Source organism: Chiroxiphia lanceolata, chromosome 10, assembly GCF_009829145.1.
Source record: "Chiroxiphia lanceolata isolate bChiLan1 chromosome 10, bChiLan1.pri, whole genome shotgun sequence".
NCBI classification, from domain to species: Eukaryota; Metazoa; Chordata; class Aves; order Passeriformes; family Pipridae; genus Chiroxiphia; species Chiroxiphia lanceolata.
Window position 1 is genome coordinate 21,024,067 of NC_045646.1, and position 27,149 is coordinate 21,051,215.

The window sequence follows — 27,149 nt, forward strand, 5'->3', positions numbered from 1 at the left end:
TAAAGGGAGACTCTTTGCTGACACGCACGGGGAAAAGCCCAGCCAGCTGCAGGGCGTGGTGGTTTAGGTGACAGAGCACCACTGCTGTGCCATGGAGGTGACTGTGGCACCCCATGGCTTCACAGCTGGGTGGAGATGGCTTAACTTTCCCTGCAGGGCTGTGTGGCTGAGCTGGAGCTGCTCCCAGAACTGCCCATGCTGGAGCTGTTGCAGAGCTCCCTGTGTTCTTTGGGCCTCACTCCATGACCTACCTGTCAAATATTCGGGGCTGTTTTTCCCCAGTGGCTGAAGGAGAGGGAGAAGGGCAGAACTGGAAACTCTGAATGTTGTGTTCTTGGGGCTTTTTTTCCCCTCAGTCAGCTTTGTGCTTTGTTCTTTGCTCTTCTGCCCTTGTTCCTAGTCAGTGGCTTTGTGCTGGCCGGGCATGATGCTCCTCAGCTGCTGCAGCTTGGCAGTGGTGTGTTGGGATGGCTTTGGCAGGACAGTGGGATAAACTCAGTCCCTTCTGCTCCAGCTGTGTTCACACATCTGCAGGGATTGAGGCTCTCACTGTGCTCTAAAGCTCTTTTGGTCAATGTTTTTTGCTATGGGTTGTGTTCCAGATTGTCCCCCTGGAAAAGGCAGATATTTTTGGAGGAGATCGATGAGCACAGTGAGATCTGGGATAGCAGAAACCAACTGACAGTGGAGGAGAGGTTGCTGAAAGGCGAAGAAAAGCGAAAATAATAATGCCTGGACATCATCCTGATGATGATGTTTTCCAAGGGTGTTTAGGGAAAATCTGCCAGGTGGAGGGGGGGCAGGAATAGCATGGACAGACCTCAATTTCATAGAGACTTGCTGATCCAGAGCAAATCCACCTCTCCTGCCCTTTCACTTGATTCCCTTTGTGAGCACAGATGCAGCAGGGCCAAGAGCACAGGGAAAAGAACAATGCCTTGCCTCTCATAGCAATGGGATAAGGACAGGGGCTGAGTACAGTTACCCAAGAAAACTCCTAAAAGAAAGCCCAAAGCCCATTGTACCCTGCCCAGAGCCCTCTGCAGTGTGGAATTTATATGATTTAAAAGTAGCTTCAGTGCTTGACATAAGTAGCTGCAATTGTTGGGCCACAGGTTGAACTTTAAGTGAACCACGTGGCTGTGCAGGGTCAGTCAGAGATGGATCAGAGAGGAACTTGGGGAATCTGATCATTAATAATAGTAAAAATCGTTACTAATAGTTAGAATAGACAAAGCTGCAGCTTAAATATTACTTAAAAATTGATAGCTGGAGCAAACAGCCCATAGATTGTGGTCTGTGAAGTGTAACAACCCTGTCACAGCGTGGAGTAACAGAACACACTGAACCCTCACCAAAACCCACCTCAGGGGCTGAAGCAACAGTTTGGTAATGAAACAGTGAAGCCATGAGGAGTGGGAAGGACCCCAGCCCCTGATATGGCTGTTGGTCAGGACTGTCATGTGAGGGAGGGGGAATGAAAGTTGTAAGGGGGTAATTGCCCAGGGATTTCTTTGTTCATGGTCCCGCTTTTGAGGCACCAGCTCGAGCAAGCAAAGACCAGAATTGTCTGTGCCAAGAAATGTATCAAAGGGGGGGAGAGCCTCAGGTCAAAAATTGCTGCTGCTTGCAGCCCTGTTCCTGTTGGACTCGGTGATCCAGAATATTCTCTGATTGAGCACAGCATCCCCCCTGCCTTGCCTGGCTGTTGGGGTCAGCTCAGGAGGTGGGGGGAGACCAGGGAACCACCACAGTTGGAAAAGTGACCTTTATTTAAAAAATAAAAAGAGCAACAAACCGCAAATGTTCTGCAACAAACCCCTTGTGATATACTTGTCACAATGCGTGTGCGGTGTCCATGCTGACCTCTGCGAGGGGTGGGGGGACACCGGGCAGTCCCTCAGGGCTGGCAGCCACGTCCCTGCTCCTGTCCCAGCCAGGAAGGCACTACCTGGCTGGAAATGTCAAGCCAGAACAGGGACCATCGCCCACAGCAGGCACTTCTCTGGGTCCACGAGTTCCAGCCTCTTTCTACCTCCTGGTCCAGCTGCTGGGGGGCTGCCCCCTCCCCAGGGTGATGGGCAAGTACAGCTGGAGAGCCCGGGGGAAGCCGTTCCCGGGACAGGGCTGGCACGGAGTGTCCCTCCCCGGGAGCACAGCGGTGCCCTGGTCTGCAGGAGAGGAGCTCAGAGCTGCTGAGGTGAAGTTGCTCCCGAAAGAAGGTAAAACGAACCCAGATGAGACAAAGAACTGGCAGTGCATGGTGGGGTGTGGAGTCAGTCCCTGGGCTACACCAGCCCCGCTGCCTTCTCCTGCACGTTGTACTCCTTGCTCCTCTTCACCTTCCAGCTGATGAGGGCGAGCAGGACGGTGCCCACCACCTTGTAGCCCACCTGCAGCCCCAGGTATCTGCCGGGAGAAGAGCAGGGAGATGCCGTGTCCGGACGTGGCACCTCCAGCTGGCCCCAGGCTGAGCTGGGGACCATCCCTGTGGCCGAGGCCGCCAGGGGGGACAGGGCACAGGTGCCAGGGGTACCTGTTGCGGAGGAAGTTGTTGTTGTAGTAGGCGCAGAACCGGCGCTGGGTGCACTGCTGCTGCCAGTAAATGCAGGACGAGTCGATGAGCGCTCCAAACATGGCTGGGGCTGGCAGCCAGGCTTGGGAGAAGAGAGGATGGAGTCAGGCTGCTGTCCCTGACGAGGTTCAACACCTCCTGGGGCTCCAGCAAACCTTCACTGCTCCCCTCAGTCTCATTAGGAGATGGACACTCACCCAGCAGCCTCATTAGTAAGAACTGGACGCCGATGGCAAACGACTTCTCGTCCTGGTTCACCACCCTACAGGGGAGAAGCCACGGGAGGTCAGAGTGGTGGTGCTGGCTCTGGGTTCGGTCAAGACTTGGGTTGGTTGCACATTTATGACATCCCATGGATCCCAACGTGGGGAACCATAACATCACACTACCCCCTGTGACTCCTGTGTGCCTCCACCCACACACAGTGCTCACCTTAACACCATCATGTAGAGGGGGTTGTGGGACAGGCAGGCGACCAGGGCAGCGAAGGAGATGAGGAATATGGCAGGAAAGAGCATGTCAGAGCAGCTGAGCGGACAGGAGCCTGAGTACAGCTCCTTCCCAGAAGGGATCTGGGAACAGTTCTTGTAGATCTGTTGAAAACATTTGGAACGGAACAGACATAAGACTCCCAAAGCCAAGAGAAGGGATTTTAGTGACCCATCGAACCACAGCCCTTTGCAGGAGACCGACGAGAGCATCAGCTCCAATTTTAAGGCCACAGCCATGGCATCCTGCAATGGGATGTGCCACCATCCCTGTTTCTCCAAGCAGACTCCCAGGAATTCTCCGTGGCACCTTCCCAGGACTCCAGCTCCCTGGTAGACTTCCCAGCACACCGTGCCAAAAAGGTTCCACCCCCTTGTTGCATCTGTCAGGTTCCTGCAGCATCACTCCCCTGTCCCCAGCGAGCAAAGGTTCAGGCTGCTTTGCAAACCATGTGCTTTACTCACCACTTGGTTGGGGTTGGAGGAATTGATGGTGCTGCTGGTGCAGCCAGCGAAGCAGGGTGAGATGTACTCCACCTTGTTTTCCCAGCACACCGGGTGGAAGATGTGCTTGGAGCAGCGGCACCCACTCGGCTCCTTAACCTGCTGCTGGGAACTCAGTGTACTGCCAAAAAGAAGGAGGGAAAAATGGGGAAAAAATTAAGAAATAGGACAGAGAGAAGAAAAATAAAAGTCTCTCTTACTAGTTGACCAGTTTTCCCGTTCCTGTTTGGACTGGGACACTGCCAGCAGCAGCCTGGCCTCCTGCCAGCCCCTGATCACCGCAGGTACCTCTGGAAGTGTACAGTGAATGTCGCAGGAATTATGTTATGTCTCCAAACAAATACTCACACACTTCTTTTTTCCTTTTTTTTTTTTTTTTCTTCCCTCCCCAGCTGAAAACTAATCGGCCAAACTCCTGGAGAAATGGACCTGGGCTCCATCCAGAGCTGCACAAGCAGCTGTGCGAACAGCCCCAGCTGGAAACACCACACAGACATAAACTGGAAGTGGGCACATTCCCAAACAAGCCTGATGACAGTGAGGACAAATCCAGTGATCTGTGCTATCTTTCCTTCATACCTGAGGGTGTGCATCTGCTAAGTGGCACAGCTGGAATCCTGCAGGAATGTGGCACAAGGGAGCTGTCCCTGGGCAGGGTGGGATGGGGCTGCTCCATCCCTGCAGGGAAATGGCACCAGAAACCCTAACCCTAACCCTTGCTGGCATTTCCACTAGGAAATGAGCACAATGCACTTGATATCAAGCCTTGGTGGTATCTAAATATCATTTTTATCTTAAAAAGTCATGTAAGGGTCAAAAGTATCCACTGAGGTGCCGAGAAAGGTGATATCCAGCTTGAACAGGAAGCGCGTGAGGTGATGTGGACACAGACACTAATATTACTAATTTCCCCCTAAAAATCCACAGTGAAAAATACATTCTGCTTGTCTGGCATAGAAAATCAGGGATAAATGACCTCCCAAGCTCTCTGTGCTGTGAATTGCATGGATCAGCTCCAGGCAATGGGATCAAGGAGCAAGCAGCAGCACGGTCATGTCTACTGCCTCTTCACCTGCGTGTATCCCTCCCCATGGACAAGCGGGACAAGGGCTGGAGAAACAGGGAGCTGGGAGCAGCCCAGCGACCTGCATTACCTGTGGGGGTAGATGCCCTCGATGTGCCCTGTGGAGCAGCCCATGAAGAAGATGGGGAGGCAGAGGAGGATGGAGAACATGAGCACCACCACAGCGAAGCGGGGGATGGCCCGCAGGGAGAAGGCGAAACGTTTCATGATGATCCCTCCTAAGAGCATCCCAAGTGCTGCTGCCGGCAGGTTCACGGCTCCTGCAGGGAAATGAGGGCATTAGGGGGGGTCCTGCCTGCCCAGCACCCCTCCATGGGCAGGGGGTGCCTGTGTGGACCTCATGGGAGCTGGGAGAGCCCACAAATCCCACTGTTATCCAAGGCAGCCTAAGGCAGCTGGGAAACCTCAGGCCAGGAAAGTCACCAACCACCCCAAGGTGAACCCCAGGTCTCACTTAAAAATGAGCTTCCAGTGGCTTCTACTGCAAGAATTTAAAAATTCTGGGGAATACAGGAGGGTGGGTCTGTGCTGATGGGTATTTTTTGCCTCCATCCGTGCTCACCTATGAGGAAGTTGGCCTGGGAGGAGGAGGCACCGTACTGCTTCTCCAGGAACTTGTTGAGGAAAGTGGCCAGACCCGCAATGACCGAGGAGAAGCTGCACTGAGCCAGCACCAGGAGGATGAAAAGGGGGTTGAGCAGCAGCCTGAGGAAGATCTTCGGGAATCCTATGGGGAAACAGCAGAAAAAATGACTTTTAGCCATGTGATCCTCACGCCAGCAACTTGTACTGGGAAAAAAACCCCACCCTTAGGCTGTTCCCAGCGAGGATGTCTGTGGGACAATGATGATCTGCTGGGGATGTCTGCGGCCATGGGAAAGTGGGATGTGTCTCGGCAGCTGGCAGGATTATGGATGAACACAGTGTTTTCCTGGGGGGACATTGTGTCCCCCCAGCTCTGTCAGCAGAGGCAGACAGACTCCAGGCTCCTTGGGACCAGCTCTGTTTATTTGGTCTCTAATGAGCTTTTCTAATTAGCAGAGAGTGCTGGGGAGAGCCGGTATCATCCATCAAAACCCCATTGAGATGGAGAAGAGGGAGCTGGCAGCTCCAGGATATGACTGTGGTGGATGGAGAGGGAAGGAGAGAGGAGGGCCTTTATCTGGGAAGAAATCGTCATGGAGATAAAGGGAGTCATTAATCTGGTCCCTCACTATTGGCATCCCCCTCAAGCCCATTTCGGCTACACATAAACAGAGCAGTGTCAGCTGCAGTGGGGTGACCTCCTCGAAGGGGGGGCTGGTGGCGCCAGCAGCCCCGTGCCCACCCCTGGAGCTGGGGCCCCTTTTCCAGCACACTCACACCATTTTAAGGTCCTCAAACCAATCATCAAAAACAGCTCAGGCCCCACAGACGTCAGCACTGCTTAGAGCAAGAGGAAGGCTGTGTCCCCCTTCCCTTAGGGCAGGGCATGCTGCAGCCCTGGAGGTGCCAGAGCTGGCCCTGGCATTGCCACACAACACCCCCTGGCTTGAAATCACCGTCATAGGGGTCCCCACCCGCCCACCCTCGCCTGGACATGCCAGCCCTTTACTTTTTATAAACTCCAGCAGGGAGGTCTCTTCAGCTGCCCCTGTCTCCATCTTCCTGAGCATTCCAGCCTCCCCGTTCCGGTCCTGGAGAAGGGGAGAGGGGCAGGCTGTGGTGAGAGGGGGAGCACCCATGGGTGGCTGGCACCATCCTGGGGCACAGTGAGGCTGCAGAGGGGCAGGGTCTGTCCCAGGTGCCTTTCACCCCCAGCCAAGCCTGATAATCACAGCAAAGCCCCATCCAACCTGGCCTGGAGCACTTCTCCAGGCTGGGAGAGCTGGGGGTGTCCAGCCTGGAGAAGAGAAGCCTCCAGAGAGACCTTAGAGCCCCTTCCAGAGCCCAGAGGTGCTCCAAGAGTGACTTTGGGCAAGCCATGGAGTGACAGGACAAGGGGAGAATGGCTTCCCACTACCAGAGGGCAGGATAAGATGGGATATTGGGGAAAAATTTTTCCCTGTGAAGGTGGTGAAGCCCTGGCACAGGTTGCCCAGAGAAGCTGTGGCTGCCCCTGGATCCCTGGAAGTGTCCAAGGCCAGGTTGGACAGGGCTTGGAGCAACACGGGCTAGTGGAAGGTGTCCCTGCCCACAGCAGGGGATGGAATGAGATGAGCTTTAAGGTCCTTTCCAGCCCAAACCACTCTGGGATTCTATGACTAAAGGAGTGAATTATCTCAAACTTCACTGCAGCCCCTGAGCAGTGGCAAGACGGTTTTTCCTGCTTGGAGAGGCTTTAAGAAGTTGGAAAGCTTTTCTTTCCTGAACCCTGGCAAAAGACCTCTCTTTTAACTGTGCAAAAAGTCTGAAAGTGAAAGTTGGAGTCAGCTAGGCTCAGGTCTCGTGAGTCCTTTAGCCATAACCATGAAATATTTTGGGTTTGATTTTGACCTTTAAAGAATGGATGATTAAACAATTTCAAAACAGAACTCAATTACTTTTGTGACAAAACCAGATTGGGGCTTGGCTTTGAAAACACCAACATGAGAAATTTTAATAATTTTGCATCTTTTAAAACCTGTTTTAGTGGAAAGGTTTGCTGGGCTCCCTTCCTCCGCCCCCACCCCCACCCCGGGGACAGGTATTCCCTCCCTGAGCACTTCCCTGCCTCCAAGTCATTCCAACCTATGGAGATGAGGTCTCACCTCTCCTTTCAGCATGTACCGAGGGAAGAAGAAGTAAGGGATGGAGGTGAGCACCAAGCAGCCTGAGGAGATCAGCAGCCCCAGCCACCAGGCTCCGATCCACCGCTGGTCCCCCGGCATCAGGCGCAGTGTCGCTGCAAGACACGAGGACACACTATAAGAGCTCCAGGGGTAAAAGGGGCAAATGTCCATGAAAATATGGACTGGTGGAACAGAAAGGGTCCCTGTGGGCACAGCCCAAGGATCTCTCCACTGGCATGGAAGAGCAAATGGACAGAGGTGGAAGCTCCCACCGACACTGGCAGCAAGACCAGCCCTGGTTGTGTTTTCCTTTCCCTGGCCAGGACCCTGCACAGCCACTCATCCCAACTGTGCTGAGCCTCCCAGATGGCTGCAGGATGGATTTAGTCAGCGTGGAAAGCACACCGATGGCACAGGTTCAGCTCTTCCCCTCTCGAGCCAGCCCATCAAGCAGCGATTACAGGGTCCAGCTCCATGCTCCTCCTCTGGGAGTATACAGTGGGTTTGGAACACTCTGCCTGCCAGGGATGCTGAGCCAAGACAGGGACCAGGAAAGGCCGCAGCTACTTTCCTGGAAAAAATTGCTTTCCCATTGTTCCAGGCTCCGTCACTCTGTGGTTGCAGAGACCAAGGGAAGGCCCCGTGTCGGCAGACAAGCACTGCTAATGAGCCCCATATCCGAGTGGACGAAACCCTGGGCGCCTTCTCCGGAAACGGGAGGAGAAGGTGAGAGCTGCTCCGTCTCCAGCGGAGACATCCTTGGGCTGGGCCGAGAGATGCTCACAGGAGGTTTGACAGATTGCTTGGCTTGGCATGGGGCCCACAGCTCCCTGTGGCCGGGATGTGGTGGCTGGAAGGAACCAGCGGCAGGCTCCAGGTGGGAGCCCTGTGCCAGGGTGTGGCAGGAGAGGAGCCCACTTCCCACTGGAACAATCGTCCCACTTCCCCAAACAGGACCACTCCACTCTGGAGCTCGGACATTATCATGGAGTGACCAGGCAGAAGCTGCTAAATCCGTCTGCCCCCGCGGGGAGCGGGCCAAGGCTTTTTGGAGCTTCCTGCCCAGGTTCATTTGTTATTCTTATCAGGCATCGGACAAAAATGTCAGGCAGGCTCTGATCTCTCTGAGGAAACACAGGAAGAGCCACATAAATGATGGAGCTGGGGAGAATTCTTCAGTGATTAAGTTACCAGAAATAATAAGCATGTGCCGCTGATAAACAAAATTATCCCTGCGGTGGCGCCGGCTTGGTCCCTCTCTCTCTGCCGATGCTGGTGAAGGGTGGTGGGGAAGAGGATGAGTAGACTCAAGCCTCCCAGGTATCCATAGGGCAACAGTTGCCCTATAGTTGTTTTCTCCATCCCTGGATGCTTCAGTTGTCCCTGCTCCTCTCCACCACCATGCTGGAGTCATGTGATACCTCCTCAGTGTGGTGGCAGTGGGCAGACCCAGCCATGACCACCAGTGCAGCACCATGAGTTGGGCTTGTCCCTACCACAGGCCTCTGCTTCAGTGGTGGCTTCAAGACCACCTGTATCCTTCTTCATGGGATGATGGAGTAGAGGAATGTGGTCTTTCCATTGCAGTGCATTTTACAGGTCACAGGACTGGTGGCTTCTGTCACCTTTGGTTTCACAGTGACCTTCTGACTCACAGAAGGTTTTTAGGACCATCACTACTTGAGAAATACTTACCAGTGTCGACCCTCCCGATGTCCACGAATAGCCGCAGCACCACAGATCCCAGTAAGTATCCAAAAGCTGGGCCAAACACGGCGATGGCAAAGAGGATGGCTGGGAAAGGAGAGCAGAGAGAGCCAGTGTGAGCAGGGAATAGTAGTTCCAATGCAAATATGGCTTCTGTCTTCCCAGGTGAGGCAGGAATGATAGTACTACATACAGAGGGGAGAAACCACCCTTTAGCACCTGGTAGATGATGAGAAGGTGCCCATTGCTCAGCCACTGAAGGTGGTGTTTAGCTAACAGGAACAGGAGGGGGAAGGCAGCTGCTGTAGAAAAAGTCCCTCTGCTCTGCTGCAGTCAAGGTTTTTCTGGGACACTAAAAGTTGTCAGCTACACCGTGAATATCTGTGATCCACTGGGACAAAGTGAGGAACCCCTGGGAGCAGCAGGACGGTGGCGTCCTGGGCTCCCACAGGTGATGGAGACCTTCACCTCCTACAGGAGGCCAGCGAAGCAAACCCATCCCAGTCCTCAAATACAGGCAAAAACCTTTGGTGCAAACATCAGGGGAAGTGAAAGATTCTGAGAGCAAAAAGGCCAGCAGACCACCCTGGGTCCAGCTGAACCATCCTGTTCCAAAACAGACAACCTGTACCCAACCTGTAAGGTCAGAATGTTTCCTTTTGACTCATTTGGAATGAAAGGATCCAAGTTCCCTCCTTGAAAGAAACACTTTGCATAACATTCTTAAACTATTCAAAAGGAAACAGTATCTCGAACTACACCAGCCATAAAATGAAACCAGACTCAGGGTGATGGCATTTATCTTGTACTGAGGCAACCTGGACCTCCAGTAGCCCTGAAGTGACCATCTGTATTATACACAACACACCAGTCCCATTTTCTTCATCTTCAGAACCTTTCATGGTCCTTCAGTCCCCTTTCCTTCATTTTCCTTACAGGTCTGGAAATTCAGATGTCACTGAGAGGTCATGGGAACGGCAGCCCCTCACTACAGGGGGAAGACAAGGATGCTTGGGGCTTGGAGCAATCTGGTCTAGTGGATTATGTCCCTGCCTGTGGCACAGGGTTGGAACTAGATGACCTTTAAAGTCTCTTCCAACCCTGTGCCATCCTGGAATTCTATGATTCTGTCCCTGCTTTTACCAGCCAAATGAGCTGAGAGGAGCGAGCACTGCCCACACATGAGACTCTGCAGCGCTCTTTGGTGGCGCAGCAGAACTTTCCCGGAGCAAAGTACTCCTGGAAGGGTCTGGAGACCTTGCCAAGCACTCCAATGCTTGTCCAAAGCCTGTCCTTGGGAGTTTAGTTCCAAAGGCTTTCCTTCTCCTCTAGTGCTTACCTTATTTTGGGACATCCGCTTTCGACTCCTAAATCACTCTGACACCTTTGGCTGCTCTAAAGACATTGTTTGGCACCAGGAGGAATCAGGCTTTTAAATAACTTATGGACTGAGCTCAAAGCTCACGTAGGCAGGTCAGCACCAGATGGGGTTTGACATTCATAGGAGATAAAACACAATTTGATGTGGAAGCCGGGACCTCTCTCTTTGCAATCAAGAATTCCTCCTGAGCCTGGGAGCCCACATCGGGCAGGGACCGATTCCATGGCAAAAGTGTTGATTTTGGACCCTTGATACAAAACCTGTGTTAGTGGGCTCTTGCAGGCTATCATATTGCTGGCTAAAACATGACCAATCAATGCTCAGTAAGAACAGGAGATGGTCTCTGAGAAGCTTTCATTGCAACTTTTCTCCCCCATGAATGGCACAAGATCTCATAAATGCAAGGGAGAAGTCCCAGCTCATCCATCTCATCTCCTTGCCCTGATTTGTTGGCTTCCTATCACCCACTTCATAAACATAACCCTACAGAGAACAGCTGACTGTCAAGGGGAGAGACAATCTGGCTTTTTAATCAGGGAGGATTTTGTCTGAGTCTCTCTGGCTGCTCAATCTGTGTCCATGGGTTCCTCTCCAGATAAATACCTTGATATCTCACCTGTAAGGTCTGGAGGAGACAAAATACACAGCAATGGTCCCACTTACCAACGTACAGAGGGGAATTGTTGGCCTCTGCGAAGTCATCCACGTAGGATATCCCAAAGGGCTGGATGGGGACAGTCCCGATCCCGGCCAGTAGCTGGGCGATGACCATCATGGCCCACATGCTGTTGGCCTCCTTCTGGGGGTCACGGGTGGTGTTTGGGCACACAAACTTGTTCTCTGGATAGCAGAGCTCAGCCTGCCCCTGGCTTTTGTTACCTGAAAGGGAGAAAAGTGAGCATTACAACACTGGGCACATCCTCTGCCTCCTCCCACACTAAATCCCAAAATAGCAGGACTCTCCAAACCTGCTGGATTTTGGATGGATTGCTCATTTTATTTACAGTTCTCTTTGCCTTGCCCTTCCTTTGGAGTATTACACTGAGGTCAGGGCAGCAAACAACCGGGCTGTGATTTTAATCAAACTTTTAGAGTTCATGGCATGGAGTTCTCAGTTTAATGAGGGCAAACCTAACCCATGGTTGGTTTTTGTTATCTGTGGTCTTTGCTCCCTTGTGGTACCCGAGCAGGAACAGGGGGTGATGCCCTCCGGGGTGACCTGGTTTGCCTGAGGACACTGTCCCTGAATCTCCATTGCCCTCCTCGTTCAGGTTCCTTCCAAAACATGGTTCTTGCTTCTTTAAACAGTCCTCTGAAGACCGTGGGGAGGTCTTCAACCTGCTCCAAACCACCGTGAAAACTCCGGCCTGGCCTGGAGCATCTTCATGGGCTGTTGACAGGGTTAATTTGTTCTTTTCCATTGCCCAGCAGTCCTCATAATGTCAATATCTTTGCCCTGTTTGTCTATTTTTACACAGTCCATCCTCTAATCTTATTCAATTTAGTGAAGCTGTTCTGCAAGAATTGCACCACATGCAGAACTTTAGAGTCAAACACAGTTCTTGGTGCTTCCCTTCAACCTTTTCAGTGGTTCCTGATTGTACCTCCATGGCTGTACACAAATCTAACACCAGTCAATCAGGGCATCAGCATTATTTGACCAACTCATTCTCCATATAATTCCTGGCCAGTTTCCTTATTGTTGCACAGAACTACCTATACAAGGGAACATATGGAGTATAAACACTGAGTCAAAACTCACAAAGCTCTGGGCAGGGAGCAGGGTGATACCTGATCCTTCCTCCTGTTTCCTTCACAGTCAGAGCAGCCCCTGTCCCAAATCCTGACCTGTTCATAGCCTGGTGCACGAATTCAAGCTGTTCGAAAACTTGGCATCTGATGCCTGATTTACTCTCCAAACTGTCTGACTCAAAAGCCTTGGGGATGGGGACCAGCAGAGAGCTGGTTTTTGGAGGTGGCAATCCCTGAGGAGACTAAGGCTCATCAGCATCCAAGGATCTAGGTGCTGAAGTCACTTAGGAAAGGCCAAAGCCAGCCTTGGGGCAGGTGATGCAGGTGATGCTGATTACTCTTTCAGCAAAGAAAATAGAGTGTCATCATATACATGAGCTTGTTCCCAAAGCCTGCCCAGTTAAACCAGGAGCCTTCCTTAGTGTGGATCGTAAGGTTTATAGGTTAGAGCAGAACAGGCCCTGAGGACAGGAGGTCTTTGCTCTATCACAGGAGGGTGGTGAGGCCCTGGCACAGGTTGCCCAGAGAAGCTGTGGCTGCCCCATCCCCGAGAGTGTCCAAGGCCAGGCTGGATTGGGCTTGGACCAACCTGGGCTAGTGGGAGGTGTCCCTGCCCATGGGAGGGGGTGGAATGAGATGATCTCTTAAGTCCCTTCCCACCCAAACCATTCCATGATTTGGAATCCACATGATTTGATTCCACAGCACAGCTGGAATAACATACCCAGGAGAGGCAGAAGGTATCCCACATGTAACTACCGCACTCAGAAGGGGTTTCAAAGACATAATGAACTCAGCCTTAATCAGCAAATGCTGACCTCAAGTCTCTCCTCAAAACACTGTGTCTAAATCGCGTGTGCACTGGACACAACCCCTCTCCTTGGGCAGTCACACCCTAGCCCAGAGCGCCCAGAGGTGGTTCTGTGGTGGCACAGCTCGTGGTCCTTACCGGTGCTGAGCGTGGTGTACTCGTAGGGGTCCGAGAGGAAGTGTGGCAGGGTCACCAGGAAGGCCCCCAGCGCCAGCAGCAGCCCCCCCACGCCGATCACCCGCGGGCGGTGCACGCGGCTGCCGAAGTAGCTGACGAAGATGATGAGGACCACGTTGCCGATCTGGAAGTGTCAGAAGACATCACAGAGGGTGTTAAGACCTTATAACTGTGCCCAGTTGGGTGGAGAGCTCTGTTATCCGGTGGTGTTTGACAGAGCAGGAGCGGCGCAGTCTCCACTCTGCACGCTCACAGCGAGTCAGTGCTCCCTTCTCACCTCAAACCAGCAGGGCACCTCCTTGGCTTCTGCCACCTCTGTGCATCCCTTGCTGTCATGAACAACTTCATGGCCTCCCTGTGGTCTGCATGGGGTTTCTTTCAGTACCCACAGCTGTCCCCCACCCCACAGGAATCACAGAATCGTTAAAGCTGGAAAAGCCTTCTAAGATCATCAAGTCCAATCATTCACAGCGCTGCCAAGGCCACCACTAACTCATTTCCCCAGTTGCCACATCCACATGGCTTTTAAATCCCTCCAGGGGTGGGGACTCCACCACTGCCCTGGGCAGCTATGCCAGGGCTGGACAACCCTTTCCAGGAAGGAATTTTCCCCCATATACAAACTAAACCTTCCCTGGCACAACTTGAGGCCATTTCCTCCTGTCCTGTCACTTGTTACCTGGGAGAAGTGTGACACAAACTAACATTTCCTACAAAACACATCAAGAAATGAAGGGTGTTGCCGCCATTCCTATGACTCAAACAGACACAAGCCCAGCTACAAGGTCCAGCTCACTGCAAATATTTGTGACTCTGGACATTTGCAACTGCAGATGCAATCAGCTAAAAAGCCGTGAAATCACTCAGCTCACTCAGGCAAGTGGGTGAACACCACAAAATTACCATTCAAGGGCTTTGCCAGCTTGGGACAAGCTAGACATGATTTTAACTTTGGCATGTTGGAGCTGTCCCTGCTCATTGCAGGGGGTTGGGTTAGATGGCCTTTAAAGGTCCCTTCCAACACACGATTCTATGTATGGCTAAGAAAACTTTCTATTTATGTTTACATGGGCTTCCTTACTTGTCTCTCCATGATTTTTGTTCTTGGAATTACTGCAGGCACCAATGCAAAAAGATTGTTGTCCCGGACAGGCTTGGAAGTCACAGCCAGTAGGAAGTCTCAGTAGGCTCTGAGACAGTCTTTTTAACCCCAAATGTAGGTGCTGGCTGAGGTAAGACCATTCACTTCCCCAAGGACCTAGGAGGATTCCTAGCGCCCAGATTCCTGATGGAGCACCCCATGTGCTCACCAGGGAGCTCATCAGCAAGGTGAGCTGCCACCAAGCACTTTGTCTCTGAAAGCAAAATAAAGTCTCCCCCTGCACATCTTTTCCTAGTTGGCCTTGAGGAGCTACCAGGAAGGATACAATTCCTGACAATCTGAATGTGCAAACTTATTCCAGAGGAGTTATTGACTGGAAAGGGTTTGTGAGGAAATCCTCAGCCAGCTCAGCAACTTGCCTTAAACTGTGACAGAGGGTGGGGTTAGATGGGATATTGGGAAGAAATATGAGGGTGGGGAGGCCTTGGCACAGGTTGCCCAGAGAAGCTGTGGCTACCCCAGCCCTGGAAGTGTCCAAGGCCGGGTTGGATGGGGCTTGGAGCAACCTGGGCTAGTGCACATGGCAGGGGTTGGAACTGGATGAACTTTAAGGTCCCTTCCAACCCAAACCATTCTGGGATTCTATATCCAGTGAAAGTCAGCTCTTGGCCACAGGGCCATCACCACATAACCCTACATTCACCCTCCTGGCAGGTGGTAGAGTAGAAGTGAAGTGTGAAGAGGTGTCCAAGTGCACAACAACAGCTGCTTCATCCAGCACACGTGGGCACGGCCAAGGAAGCACTGGGTGTGAACAACTCTGACAGCCTATTTTGGGAAGGTGCCCCCCGTGTTCTGACCACTCCCAGTTACCTCATGCAAGCTGGAGATGAAACCCGAAGAGAGACTGGAGAGCCCAAAACGCTTCTCGATGGTGGTGAGGCTGCTCTTGAAGTTGGCACTGTAGAGGAGCTGGGAGAGCTGGAGAAGCCCATGGCACAGCACAAACACCTGTGGGCAAACAAAACGTGCCATGCCAGTGAGAACCCTGTCAGAATCATAAGCTCATTAATGTTGGAAAAAATCTCCAAGATCATCAAGCCCAACCTTTGACCAAGAACCACCATGGCCACTAAACCATATGGCAAAGTGCCACGTCTACTGGCTTTTTGACGACTTCCAGGGATGGTGGCTCCACCACTTCCCTGGACAGCCTATTCCAATGATTAACCACTCTTCCAGTGAAGAAATTGTCTCTAATATCCAATCTGAACCTCTCCATGCACCACTGGAGGCTGTTTGAGGCTGTAGTGCCTGGCTGCTGCTGCATGACTGCTGGTGATCACACCCTGGGGGAGTGGACTTGAGTTGGCTTTGGCCAACGGCTGCACCTCTGACAAGGAACATCCTTGGGTTCACTCAGCTGTAAAGTCAATTAACAGACCCTGCTCCAAGGGCTGTTACTAGAGAAAGTTGAAAAAGGGTTTTAAAATCCTCAGAGGGAAAGGATGAAATATGCACATGGTCTCACTACTTGAAGACCTTTGTAGTATTCCAAAAACAGCATCTTCCCTTGAGCCAGGCTGTGAGCCGAGCCAAGAGCAGAGCTGCATGGAGGCAGAGGAGGGAAAATAGAGAGAGTTTAGGGGGCAGGGCAGAAACCTTGTCCAAAGAACCCGGGTGGCCTGTGAGAGGAAGGCACTCTCAGTCGGGGATGCAAGAGGCAGCTCACCAGTGTCTTTTGATCTATATTTAGGCAAAACAGTTTTCCTTTATTTTTCTTGGAATGAAATGCCTCTACACGGTGCCAAAAGTATTTCAGAATCGTTAAAAAAAAAAGAAAAAAAATAAAACAAAAAAAAGGAAAAGGTCTTTTTTTTTTTTTTTTTAAATTCATAGGAAATCAAATATTTGCTGAATACCGGAAGAGTGTCCCACAAAGATAACGGCGGGAAGTGCGGGATGATGGATGGGGGATCAAAGGTACTGCAGGCCTGACAAATTCCTGATGTCCTTGGCCAGGAGAGCAGGGATACTCATTATTTGGAAGGGTGGTAGCACCCAGGAGCCCTGACCCCTTGAGTGATAAAAAAAAAAAAAAAAAATCAAAACCCACCAAAATTGTCCACCCAACATGGAGGATGCAAATTCCACAGGTGGGTGGAGTGGTGTTTTGGGGAGCAGAGGAGGATGCCAGGTCCAGCAAATGTGGCAGAATTTGGGTAGAAGATGGGCAAGAAGATGGTTTCTTTGGAAGCTTCTCCTGCAAGGGAGGAGAGCTCCAGCCAGAAGACCCAGCTGGGTATCTAAAAGCATTAGGGGATAGGAGAGATGCTGACAGACAGGAGGAGACAAGAGGATGGAGATGAAGGGAAGGAGAAAATGTAGTCCTGACAGTGCAAGGGCAGGCTGGGAACAAACCTGGAGACCACAGGAAAGTCGAAGGAGAAAGGTAAACACCCCAAAAATGAGGAAAGAAGGCTCACAGGGACAGGCTGTCACCACGGACTTCCCAGCCACATCTCAGAGGGGTGACAGCAGACAGGCTGGTACCTGGCTGGCGTCTGGCTGGCGTCTGGCTGGCATCTGGCTGGCATCTGGCTGCCTGGTAACCAGGCAGGAGGGAACAAATTCCCAGGCTGGGACTTTGCCCTGACAAAAAGCCACGGAGCAGTGACATGGGTGTAACGTGGGAAATCCTCCCAGAAAGGGACAAAGTGGAAGTGAAATATCTCCAGTGAACTCTTGAAGCAGAATGACCTCTCCACCCTCCAGCTATCAACTCCCAAGCTCAAAACCCCATCCCAGCACACAGTCCTGTGGGTGGTAGCTGGATCCACCATCTTCCCCTTCCCCAGCTCTGAGCTGGGATCACCCTGGGCTGGTCTGGAGCAGAGAGGTGACTCCTGCGAGGATGGGAACTGGAGGAGGGATCCTGTTGCCTGAGAATGCTAATTTTTGTTCCTGCAGCTCTGGCCAGACCCTGCTGAAGTGTCTGGAGTAAGGAAGCACCAGCTAAACAGTGGCAGGGACCTCCTGAGCTGCAGAGCAGCTGGAGGCAGAGCTCTCCCGGCACGAGGCGCCAGTCGCAGAGGCAGAGCTGTTTACCAACAGGGAGGGAAGAGGGTGGATCACCCAGGTCGAATTTAGGGCAGCAAATGTCAGCCCAGTCCCAGGGCAGATGGAGAGATGAAGTGTTGGAGAGAGAGAGAATGGAAGGATGGAAGGGAAGATGAGGAGGAAAGGCAGCCTGACATCCCAGAATGCTGGAGTTGGAAGGTGACGGGAAGAAGTTGGGGGTATGGAAGGACCATGGGAACCACAGCAGGAAAGGAGAGGGACAAGCCATGGTCAGAGAGGGCAGGGGGGAGAAGGCAGAGCTGGCAGGAGATGAACCAAGATGTGTTTATGCCTTGGTGATAACCTGGGCATGGACAAAATGGAGCCCTGGATCCTGAGGTGCCTGGGAGCAGGTTGGGGCTGCCTGCTCCCCATCCCACGAGGGAAGGCAAGGTGGGAAAAATGCAGCTGGAGAGCATCCATGAAGGGAGAGGAACATTTTGGGTGTGGCTGCTTCCCCCTGCCCATGAGTCCTTCTAATCTGGCTCCTGTGAGTGGAGTTAACTGGAAAGGCAGCAGAGCCAGAGGGATGCTCCAGGGATCCATTCCACCCTGAGACCACACAGCAGCCTCGGCCCTCAGATGTCGAGAGGCCTGAGGATGGGATGGGAAGGGGAGATTTTTTTCCTTGGGAAGAAGCTGCCACCCAGAACAGTTGGAGCAAAGCAAAACAGCCTTTGCTCTGGGACTTGTGCAGCTGGAGCTTGGCTTTCCCAGATGCACTCCGACTGTCTAAAGGTGAGAGCTGTGCCTGATTTAAGACTTCCCCTGCACTCAGCAGACTCAGTTTTAATTAAAATAACGACAGCCCAAACCTTGAAGGCTCTGAGTGGAAATAGTTGGGAGAGGTGATTACTTGGAGGGCTCCCCCAAAGGAGCCTGTGAACGCCCTGAGCCTGGTGGAGATGGGGGCACCACTCTCCCGTGTCCCCCTGAAGGTCCTCAAGGGTCTTTCCCATCCCTGTCCTTCTCCCCATGCATTCCCATCCCCGCGTGTTCATGCTGAACACCCACAACCCGCTGGTCCATGGAAATCAACCCCGACCTGGCCCTTCCAGCTGCAGAGCATTGGATGTGCTGCGCTGACCCCATGCACCCGCCGAGCGGCCCCGGGAGGGGACAGAGCTGCCACAATCCATCCTCCCTAATGACAGAAAGGGGCTTTTAAGGAAGAGCTGAGCTCGTTTGCCGGGAGGTTTCACTGACGCAAAGCCAAGGCGAGGGTGAAGGCACGGTGGGAGGTTAAGGAGCCGGGGACACTCCCAAGTGCTGACCCTCCGGAGCAGATGCTCCCATAAGAGCCTGGCGGATTTTGGAGGCTGCAGGCTAGGAGCAATTGCAGACAGCCAGGGAGCAGCACAGAGAGGCGAAAGGCATGTACCCACATGCATCCACACACAAAATCCCCTCTTAATCATCCCCACGCTTCCTTCGGAGCGCCGAAGAAATCCTGACTCCAGGCTGTTTATACAAGACGCTTGACTCCTTTCCAAGATGAGCTTCGTTTAAAAAGGAAACAAACTCCTGGGGAAGGTCCCTGGCAGACAGGCTGTTCCCCCCACCCAGCTCATGGGCACCAGCACCTCCCGGGGCAGTGCTTTTTCCAAAGGAAGATAAACCCACCCTACTGCAGGGAACAGAGGGGACTGGTCCTTCCATGCTCTGGACAAGGAGAGCTGGTGACGATTTGGTCAATCCCAACCCAAGCCTCCTTCAGAGAAGATGTGTCCAACAAATATTTAGATTTCCTTTCATTTCAAAGTGAAATGAAGGTGAAACACCTCTATGGAGCCTCAAGGAGCCAGGAGACTCCTCCAGGAACCAGGAGAAAACCCCTCCAGGTAGAAGCCTGGTTGTGCTCTGCAGGGGCCAAGGGTTTGGGAAGATGCTGCTACATGCAGCATGGTCACTGTTCCTTCCTCTCTACCACCTGGAGCAGGGAGTTAAGGGTTAATTTCTTGCTCTGCTTCCCCAGTTCATGTCCAAAGTCATCTCTTGCCTCATTTTTCAGTGTCTTCCCCTTGGCAGGCCTGGCTGGAGATAAAAAAGGTGGAAATGCTGTTGACACTGGTGCTAATCCCTGTGCCCAATAGCCTTCCCACAGCAGTGTGGATGGAAAGAGCCAGAGCTTTGTTAGATGGACACAAGGACTGCCTGGGGAGTGGAGTCCCTCACAGAACATATACAAACAGCCCCAGGTGACTGATGACACCAAGGTAGGACATTGCCCAGAGCAAAATTAATCTGGTTGGGGTAAACCCTGGAAAAGAACTAGGAACAAGGATGCTCTGTTAGCTCTTTCCCTACACATGGCACTACTGGAGTTGCATTTTAGGCTCCAGAGAGCCTAAAATTGTTTCACTGTGGTGGAAAGTCAGGAGGGGAAAGTCAGGAGGCACTCCTCCCAAAGTCAGGAGACCCCAACTTGCTCACATCTGAAGGCTCCTTCCACTTTAATCTCCTAAGCTTCCAAGAGACAAAAAAAAAGAAAAGGGAGGGGGAAACTGTAGGAATTAATAAGAATACCCCCAAAATTTTAAAAGGCAGAAGACAAGCTGTTTATTTTAGAGCTTGTATATGATCAACTCTTACTACACTGGGAGACTCTCCTGCAGTAGGACAGCTGAGAACACTCAGTCCAAAAGAAATATATCAGATGGAAAGGGAAAGAACAGGGAAATGCATCCCTTCTCGGCATCGCTTTCCTATGGGCAGCTGCCTGGATTTAGAGACCTAAAAGCACCATGAAAGATGAAAAAAAAAAAAGCAACATTCCCGCAGAATGAACCAAATACCCAGCACACAGACTGTCCCGCAGCACAGAACCTCTGAGCTCAGCCAAGTGGCAGAAGTTGGCTCCCAAATGTTATTTCTACTGCAAATAATAAAAGAATATAAAAATTAAACTGATCAGGGATTGCCTGAAGCACGTTGGAATGATGACTCTCTACTGCCAAGCAATGCATGTTTTACAGCCCCCAGTTGTCACGAGCAAAGGCAATATTTGCCCTTTTTGCAGCGAACGCAGACACGGGATTTCCCAGCACTGCATCCCAGTGCCCTCACAAGGTCCTTGCCAGCCCAGCTTTGCCCAGAATGGAGGTTTTTGGCTGCAGAGGGTTGCTGAGGCAGACCCTCAGCGTGGGAGGTGTGAGGGTTTGATGCTTCCCAAGAAAACACTGCCTGTAAAATACGATGCAGAGCGTTCAGCAGCCTCCGACCCTCCCGCAGTTTGGGTGGTCTTCGCTCTCTCATCTTTTTCTGAAGGTCTCTTTTCGTTATGGTGCATCAGGGTCCAATCCCAGCTTCCTTGAAGGCGGCAGCTCCAGCTTGGCTTCCTTTTCCCTGACCCACAAGCGTGTGTAAACACCGCTCCCGCCCGGCGCCCCGGCCATGCCTCGTGCTCCATATCAGCGTCGCTCCTCTGCCACTCTGCTCACGACAATCTTATCTACGCTAACCACTCCTTGCTTGTGTTTGGGCACCGAACCACCTCGCCTCTCATAAAATTACCTTGTTTCATGTCTCCTAGACCTTGATCCCACTAAACTTGCAAACCCGCTTTGCCATCTGCCTCTCTCCCATCTTCTTCCTTATCCCACTGCTGGTGTTGCTGGTGAAGACCAGGTGGTTCTTCCCTTTTGGAGCTGATCCCACTAAAACCAGACATAACACAATGTGGGATCCATCCAAACCCAACCTCTGTTGTCTGATGCTGGAAGACTCCTGGTGATCCACAGGTCTTTCTCCCCACCTCACCTGTCCTAAGGACCCTCCTTGTTTCTTTGGTACAAACACTCAACCAATCCAACATCTCTCCCTGAACAGTGTCCAGTATTAGAATATGCTTTGATTTTTTTGCTTAAATCAATGTCCCTAATCAACAGTGACTTTGTCCTCTTGGTGTTTCCCTCTCCAAACCTACAGCCTCCACACTCATGACTTGATGAATCTCCTGTCCTTGCTAAACAAAACAATTCATAATCTTTTCCAACAGGATATGAGAGCACAACTGGTCCATCTCCAGGCTTCTGAAATACACTCTTCAGCAAATTCCTTTAGTCACTTCAAAGGAAGGGACAAAAAAACTTGCCCTGCTGCTGTTGGGACCTCAGACCCAAAGGCAGGGTTCCTTGTTTCCTCTGCAGAAGGGATCCAGCCTCCCCAAGGAGGGGAGAGCTCCCCACTCCTGTCCGCTGCTCCCTGCTTGTTCCCAACACCTTTACCCTGGGATGCTTTAAAGCCTTATCACACACCAGGAGCCCACAGTCTCCTATTGACCCTGCTGTCCCCTCTCCTACCCTCTTCCATTCCATTCCTCTTCCTGCCATGATATAACACTCAATTTAAGCCTCTCCTAGGGCTTTTAAACTCTCCTGGATTATCTCTGGCTGACATAAGTGAGAATAATTCTCTGTTATTCTCCTGTTTCCTTTTCCATGCCAGGCAGTCCAGAGGTATGGAAAACAAGCCTGCACTCCCAGCACTTTCAGGCTGCTCCCCTGCACTCCAGCTCACCAGTTTCCAGCTGAAACCAGTCCAGCTCCTCTAAATCACAAGATATTTATAAAGCTCTCCTCCTTGTCATGTTTCTGGGGATCCCAAAGTCAATTAAAATAGCTCAAAACCATGAAACAGACAGTAAAGGCAAAGAAGCCAAAATATCTGAGGCTCTGTAAACAGAGAACTCCTGTGAAATAATCCTTTTCCAGTGCATGTCTGGAAGGGCAAGACAGATATAGAATCATAAAATCATTAAGGTTGAAAAGACCTCCAGGATCACCAAGGCCAATATGGGCTTAAATCACATCACTGGGACTCTGGACTGGGGGACATTGATGGGGTCCATGGCCATGTGTGGGTATCAAAAAACCAACCATCCACCTCTCCTCCACCTTTCAAACCTGTTTTGTTCCTCCAGGCTGTGAGGTCCTTGGTGTCCCCAGTGATGCTGGGCACAGGCAGTGACACCTGAAGATTGGATTCATCCTGCATCTGCTGATCAGGACAACTCCAAGTTCCCCAAATCCCAGTGCCAGTCAACACAACCCTGGGAGCTCTAGCTGTCCTTCCTCATAGAAATCATGCAATAATTTGGGTTGGAAGGGACCTTAAAGATCATCCAGTGCCACCCCCTGCCATGGGCAGGGACACCTTCCACTAGCCCAGGTTGCTCCAAGCCCCGTCCAGCCTGGCCTTGGACACTTCCAGGGATCCAGGGGCAGCCACAGCTTCTCTGGGCAACCTGTGCCAGGGCATCCCCACCCTGGGAAGAATTTCTCCCTAATATCAATTCTAATTGTCTCATCATCACACATCACCACCACTGGGGGGTTACCGGGATGCTCCATGTTTCTCACCGGGGACAGCGCTTGGCAGCCACCCCCAGCCCCAAAAACGGAAGGCCTTTTCCCTTCTACTGTGTCTCTCTGTGAATCAAGGCAAACAGCTTCCCGAGGGCTTGAAGCAGCCCTGCCCCCTCGGAGTGGGCACTCAAACTGAAAGCACAACCTCTGGGCTCATTCCAGGTGCGATACGGCACCGACGGCAAACACGCTGCCAGCTGAGCCGGGCGGGGCCCGGGAATATCAGCACCGACCGAGCCCCAGTGGTGTCACTGCCAGTCATTAAATACCACGTGTGACTGAGAGTAACTTTCAGCAACAACACGGAACTGTCACCAGCCAGGTTCCCGCAGGGAACAGAGATCAGCTGTAACCACACGGATCTGAGCCAGGGCCACATCCACAGGGCACTGCCTCCCAAAGTGCTGCTGCACTGCTCCTGCATCCCGAGCAGCGAGTCCATGACTGACAGCCCCATCCCACTCTTCAAACTCCCACAGAACCCCTCAAACCACCCCTGTCCACCACGACCTTTCCCTTCCTGATGCCCATCCCTGGCACCACTGTGCTCCCAACGCCTCCAAATATCAGCGGCAACGGGTCTAGTGCTGGAAAACACCCCGAGAGCGATGGGAACTGGTGCAGGGGGCTGGTGGTCCCCTCACAGGGAACATGGAGGGACGAGGTGGTTTGCACAGAACAATAATTGGTTATTTTGGCCCAAGCCCTGCAAAAGGCACCCTGAAAGTGGTCCCGACAAGTGGCTTTAGGGATTAAATATGAGTTTCGTACTTAAGACTTCCAAGCCTAAGCCACAGCCTCCCAAGCCTGCTTAAAGTAGGGAACTCTGTTGTGTTGGAAATACTGTCCCCACCAGAAACTGCCATCACTTATATAAGGATGTTGTGTCTGACTAATTTAAACACCTTTATAGCACCTGGATCTGGGCAGGGGGTGATGCCAGCAGCTTCCCACAAAATCTGGGGCTGGATGAAGCCTTTTTATAATCCACCATTCCCAGCTTCTTGTACAAACAAGAGCTACAAAACCCTTCAAACCCAGCTGCTGACTATGTTGTGCCCAGCTGCTGACAACCATTCACTCCAAAAGTTCCCAAACCTGAAAATTCCACTCGGACACTTGGCTTTCCTACTCTGTCTTGGGGGCTGGAAGGACTGATAGTGCACACAGGCTATGCTTTCCTACCCAGAAGCAGTTCTTTTCTTAATATATATATGTTTTTAACACAAATGTCACAGCACAGGAAGAGTGGGCAGGTCAGGAAAGAGTGGGGGATGTTGCTGCCTGTCAATTTATATACATTTGCTCTTAAAGCAAGAATTTTTCTCTGAGGGATGAGAAAAATCCCTCAGAGGATGAACTGCAAGAAGGGCTCTGTTTTTGGGTGGCTTTACTCACCCAGAGTCATGGTCGTTACTGCAGCAGCCCGGAGCGGGTTAAGGCCACCTTTTGCACCTCCAGCAGAGGAGGGAGCAGGTCACCAGTCCCCTCCAGAGGCACATTAATGTAGCCAGAGGCAGCCCTAAATCACCCAGGGTGAGGCAGCCCTAAATCACCCAGGGTGACCTCCAGTTCTTCTTCCTGGTGCCCTCAGCCAAAAAGTGCCATCAAGTCACCCACTGGAATAGCCCAGCCTGGGCAGTGGGGACCTTCAGGGATGTAGGAGTCGAAGACATCATCTGGGATGATGCCTCCAGCCCAGGCATCTCCCAGAAGGAGCCATTTGGGAACATCCCCATGGTACCCTAGAGCATCCCCACAGAACTTCGGGGGTTACAGCACAGCCCAGGGAGGAGTGGGCAGCACTGTCCTCCAGGGAAGGTGAGGGAAGATGGATGGCAAACAAACCTCAAACCTATCCCAGCTGTGATGCCCTACCCATGGCCACACATCCTGAGAACATGCTCAGCTCTAAAGCTCTCACAAACCCTTCCCTGGATCACACACAGGCTCAGATCCAGTAACACTGGTGGGAAATCACACCCCAGCCCTGGGCACCACTGGTAGCACCAGCACAGGGGGGTCCTGCCCTCTGGTTTCTTCTCACATATCCCCAAAGCTGCTTCGCCCACAGGCAGCTGCCGTTCCCCAAAACTGCACCAGGCTGCTCCGGATGCTGAGGTGTGGAGGTGCTGCCAAACGAGGCACGAAAATCCCCCCCCACCCGGGGAATCCTGGCCAACGCAGGCTGATGCCCCGGGGACAGGGACCAGCACGTGCAGCAGCCTCGGTGCACATCCAGAAACGGGCCGAAAAGCGTGGGGGGGGGAAAAGACGGGGTGATGGGTGGTGCAAAATCAGGATGGTTGGCAGGGTGTAAAACGTGACACGTGGCCGGGATGACCCGTGTTATCTCACTCCAGCTCAAGAGCCTGGAGCTCAGGCAGGGACCGGCTTCAAGATGACAGCAGGTGAGTAACCGGGAAGCCAACGCCAGAAAACCCACTTCAACCCGCCAAACCTTTGCTTCTGTCACTCAAAATGCTCTGCTCAACCAAGTTTTTAGAGCAAGCCCATGTTATTCTAGGGCAGTGTTTTCTTTTCACACCAGGATGTGGTTAATCATTCCCTAAGCAGCAGCACACCGTGTACCGGACGCTGTGGGGAAGCTCACAGGGAGCTGCCCCGTGGGGTACAACACCCATGTGCAGTGCCGGGTACCACTGTGAACCCCACCGAGCCCCTCAGCCCTTCCCACGCACCGAGCAGGACGGGGTTACCCCACACCGCCCCAGGAGCTGATATTCAAATTCTGCATCATCAAACAGCCTTCGTTTTACCGGCGGGGCGAACGCGGGGCGCGGGGACGCGTGGGATGGGCTGGGGTCACTACCCGCACAAGCATCTCCTCCCTCCCCGCGGCGCATCCCTGCCAGGCTCCCATCCTTACTTTGATGTTGCAGAAGATACTCCGGGAGCAGGTGCTGGAGCTTTTGGGGATGTCAGCTGGGGATTTGCCAGCTTCGGCGTGGACTCCCATCGTGAGGGCTTCCCGGGGAGCCCCCAGTAGTTGGGCTCAGCTTGGGCTCCCGTCCCTGTCCGGCCTGTCCCGCTGCCCTCACGGTCTGTGCCGAAAACCCTCCGAGACTGTGAGTGAGCCAGGCAGCGTGAGCGCCAAGTTTTTATAAGTCGGCTCCGGGGAGCGATGATGAAACGCTTTCTCTTTCTCCTCCCTCTTTTGCTTTGCGCACCGAGGGAACTTTAAAGCCGCAGGAAGCGAAGGGCAGAGCGCAGGGAGCAGGTGGGAGCGAGGGCTCGGCGACCCCCGCGCGGTTGGGGCTGTGGGACGGTGTTTGCCCACCCGTGGGGGCACCCAGAGCCCTGACCCACCGCTGTGCCCACGGCCCGGGCTGCGGGACTGGGCTGGACAAGGAAACGGCACTGGCAATGAAGCCTTCCCGCAGGGAAAGCCACTGGGATTTTAGTTAAAAGCCCCCCCCCCCGAAGGGGCGAGAGGAAGGGGAGGCACCTTTCAGCAACTGAGATTTGGCGCCCAGGTGGTGGGAGGGGGAAATTGGGTGGCCGGACGGAGAAATCCCTCCCTGGCTTAAGGGGTTGTGGTGGAAAAAAGAAACTTCTCCTGGTTTTGTTTTTTTTTTTTTCATGAAAAAAAGCTGCATTTGTGAAGCTCTTGAGCACCTTTTTTTTTTTTTTTCTTTTACCAACGCCTCTCCGGAGCTTTGTTTAAGCAAAGTACTGATTTATTTTGCAGGCTCCTCTCGGGGGGGAAACACGTCAGACGCTGAAGGGCAAGTTGATTCTGCCCGAAGGGAGGCAGCTGCCAGTGTTTAGTCAAAATTGTCGCCTTCCCCTCCATAAAGCAGGTGGGGAGAGCAGAGGGACCCCGTGAGAAGCCTCGGAGCCCACCTGGGTGTGTCCTGAGCCTGGAGAAATCCATCCCAGCCCCCTGAATGGTTTCCCCACGGGAAGGCTGGCGGGTCCCTGTGTATGATGCCGAGGGGCCGAGCCCCTCTCAGTGGGCACCCCCCGACCCCAGTCCCGCCCGGGCTCCTCCGTGGGCGCTCACCACGAGAGGGTGCCTTGTACCCATGGAGAGGCTCCCCGGGCACCGCCGTCCTCCCACCTTGCCCAAACCCTCCCAAGACAGGACCCCCGGGGTCTGACCAGGCCCAGGGCAGTGGGAAAATCAGCACTGCTAAGATAAAAAGAGTTACTTTTGTCTGTCAGCTTCCCAATTTCCTAAGCCTGTCCTGGGACAGGTGGGTGTTATCAGCCCTGGGGTGGCAATAGAAGCATCCTGGTTTTCCATCTCTCCTTTTCCACTCCAGTCCCCAAATTTGCCACATCTGGGGTGAGGATGTGATGTGAAGA

The 27,149-nt window shown here is 52.7% G+C and overlaps 1 protein-coding gene across 1 annotated transcript; it reads right to left on the reverse strand.

The window, feature by feature from the left end:
• Positions 1-1,737: 1,737 nt before the first annotated feature.
• On the reverse strand, positions 1,738-25,797 carry SLCO2A1 (solute carrier organic anion transporter family member 2A1). Its single transcript, XM_032698480.1, has 14 exons — positions 25,708-25,797; positions 15,205-15,342; positions 13,191-13,353; positions 11,153-11,368; positions 9,097-9,195; positions 7,381-7,514; positions 6,246-6,327; positions 5,214-5,378; positions 4,722-4,911; positions 3,529-3,688; positions 3,008-3,168; positions 2,773-2,837; positions 2,537-2,657; positions 1,738-2,409 (listed from the first exon to the last, which is right to left on the reverse strand). Exons 1-14 carry the CDS (start codon positions 25,795-25,797, stop codon positions 2,289-2,291), a joined length of 1,905 nt encoding a protein of 634 aa, XP_032554371.1. The 3' UTR covers positions 1,738-2,288.
• Between the last annotated feature and the right edge of the window lie 1,352 nt (positions 25,798-27,149).

Excerpts from the sequence above, each read along its gene's own strand:
- SLCO2A1 (XM_032698480.1), bottom strand. The coding sequence starts at position 25,797 with ATGGGAGTCCACGCCGAAGCTGGCAAATCCCCAGCTGACATCCCCAAA. Across the intron at positions 11,369-13,190 it reads GTACACCACGCTCAGCACCG|GTAACAAAAGCCAGGGGCAG; the intron begins GTAAGGACCACG and ends TCTCCCTTTCAG. Across the intron at positions 3,169-3,528 it reads CCTCCAACCCCAACCAAGTG|ATCTACAAGAACTGTTCCCA; the intron begins GTGAGTAAAGCA and ends TGTTTTCAACAG.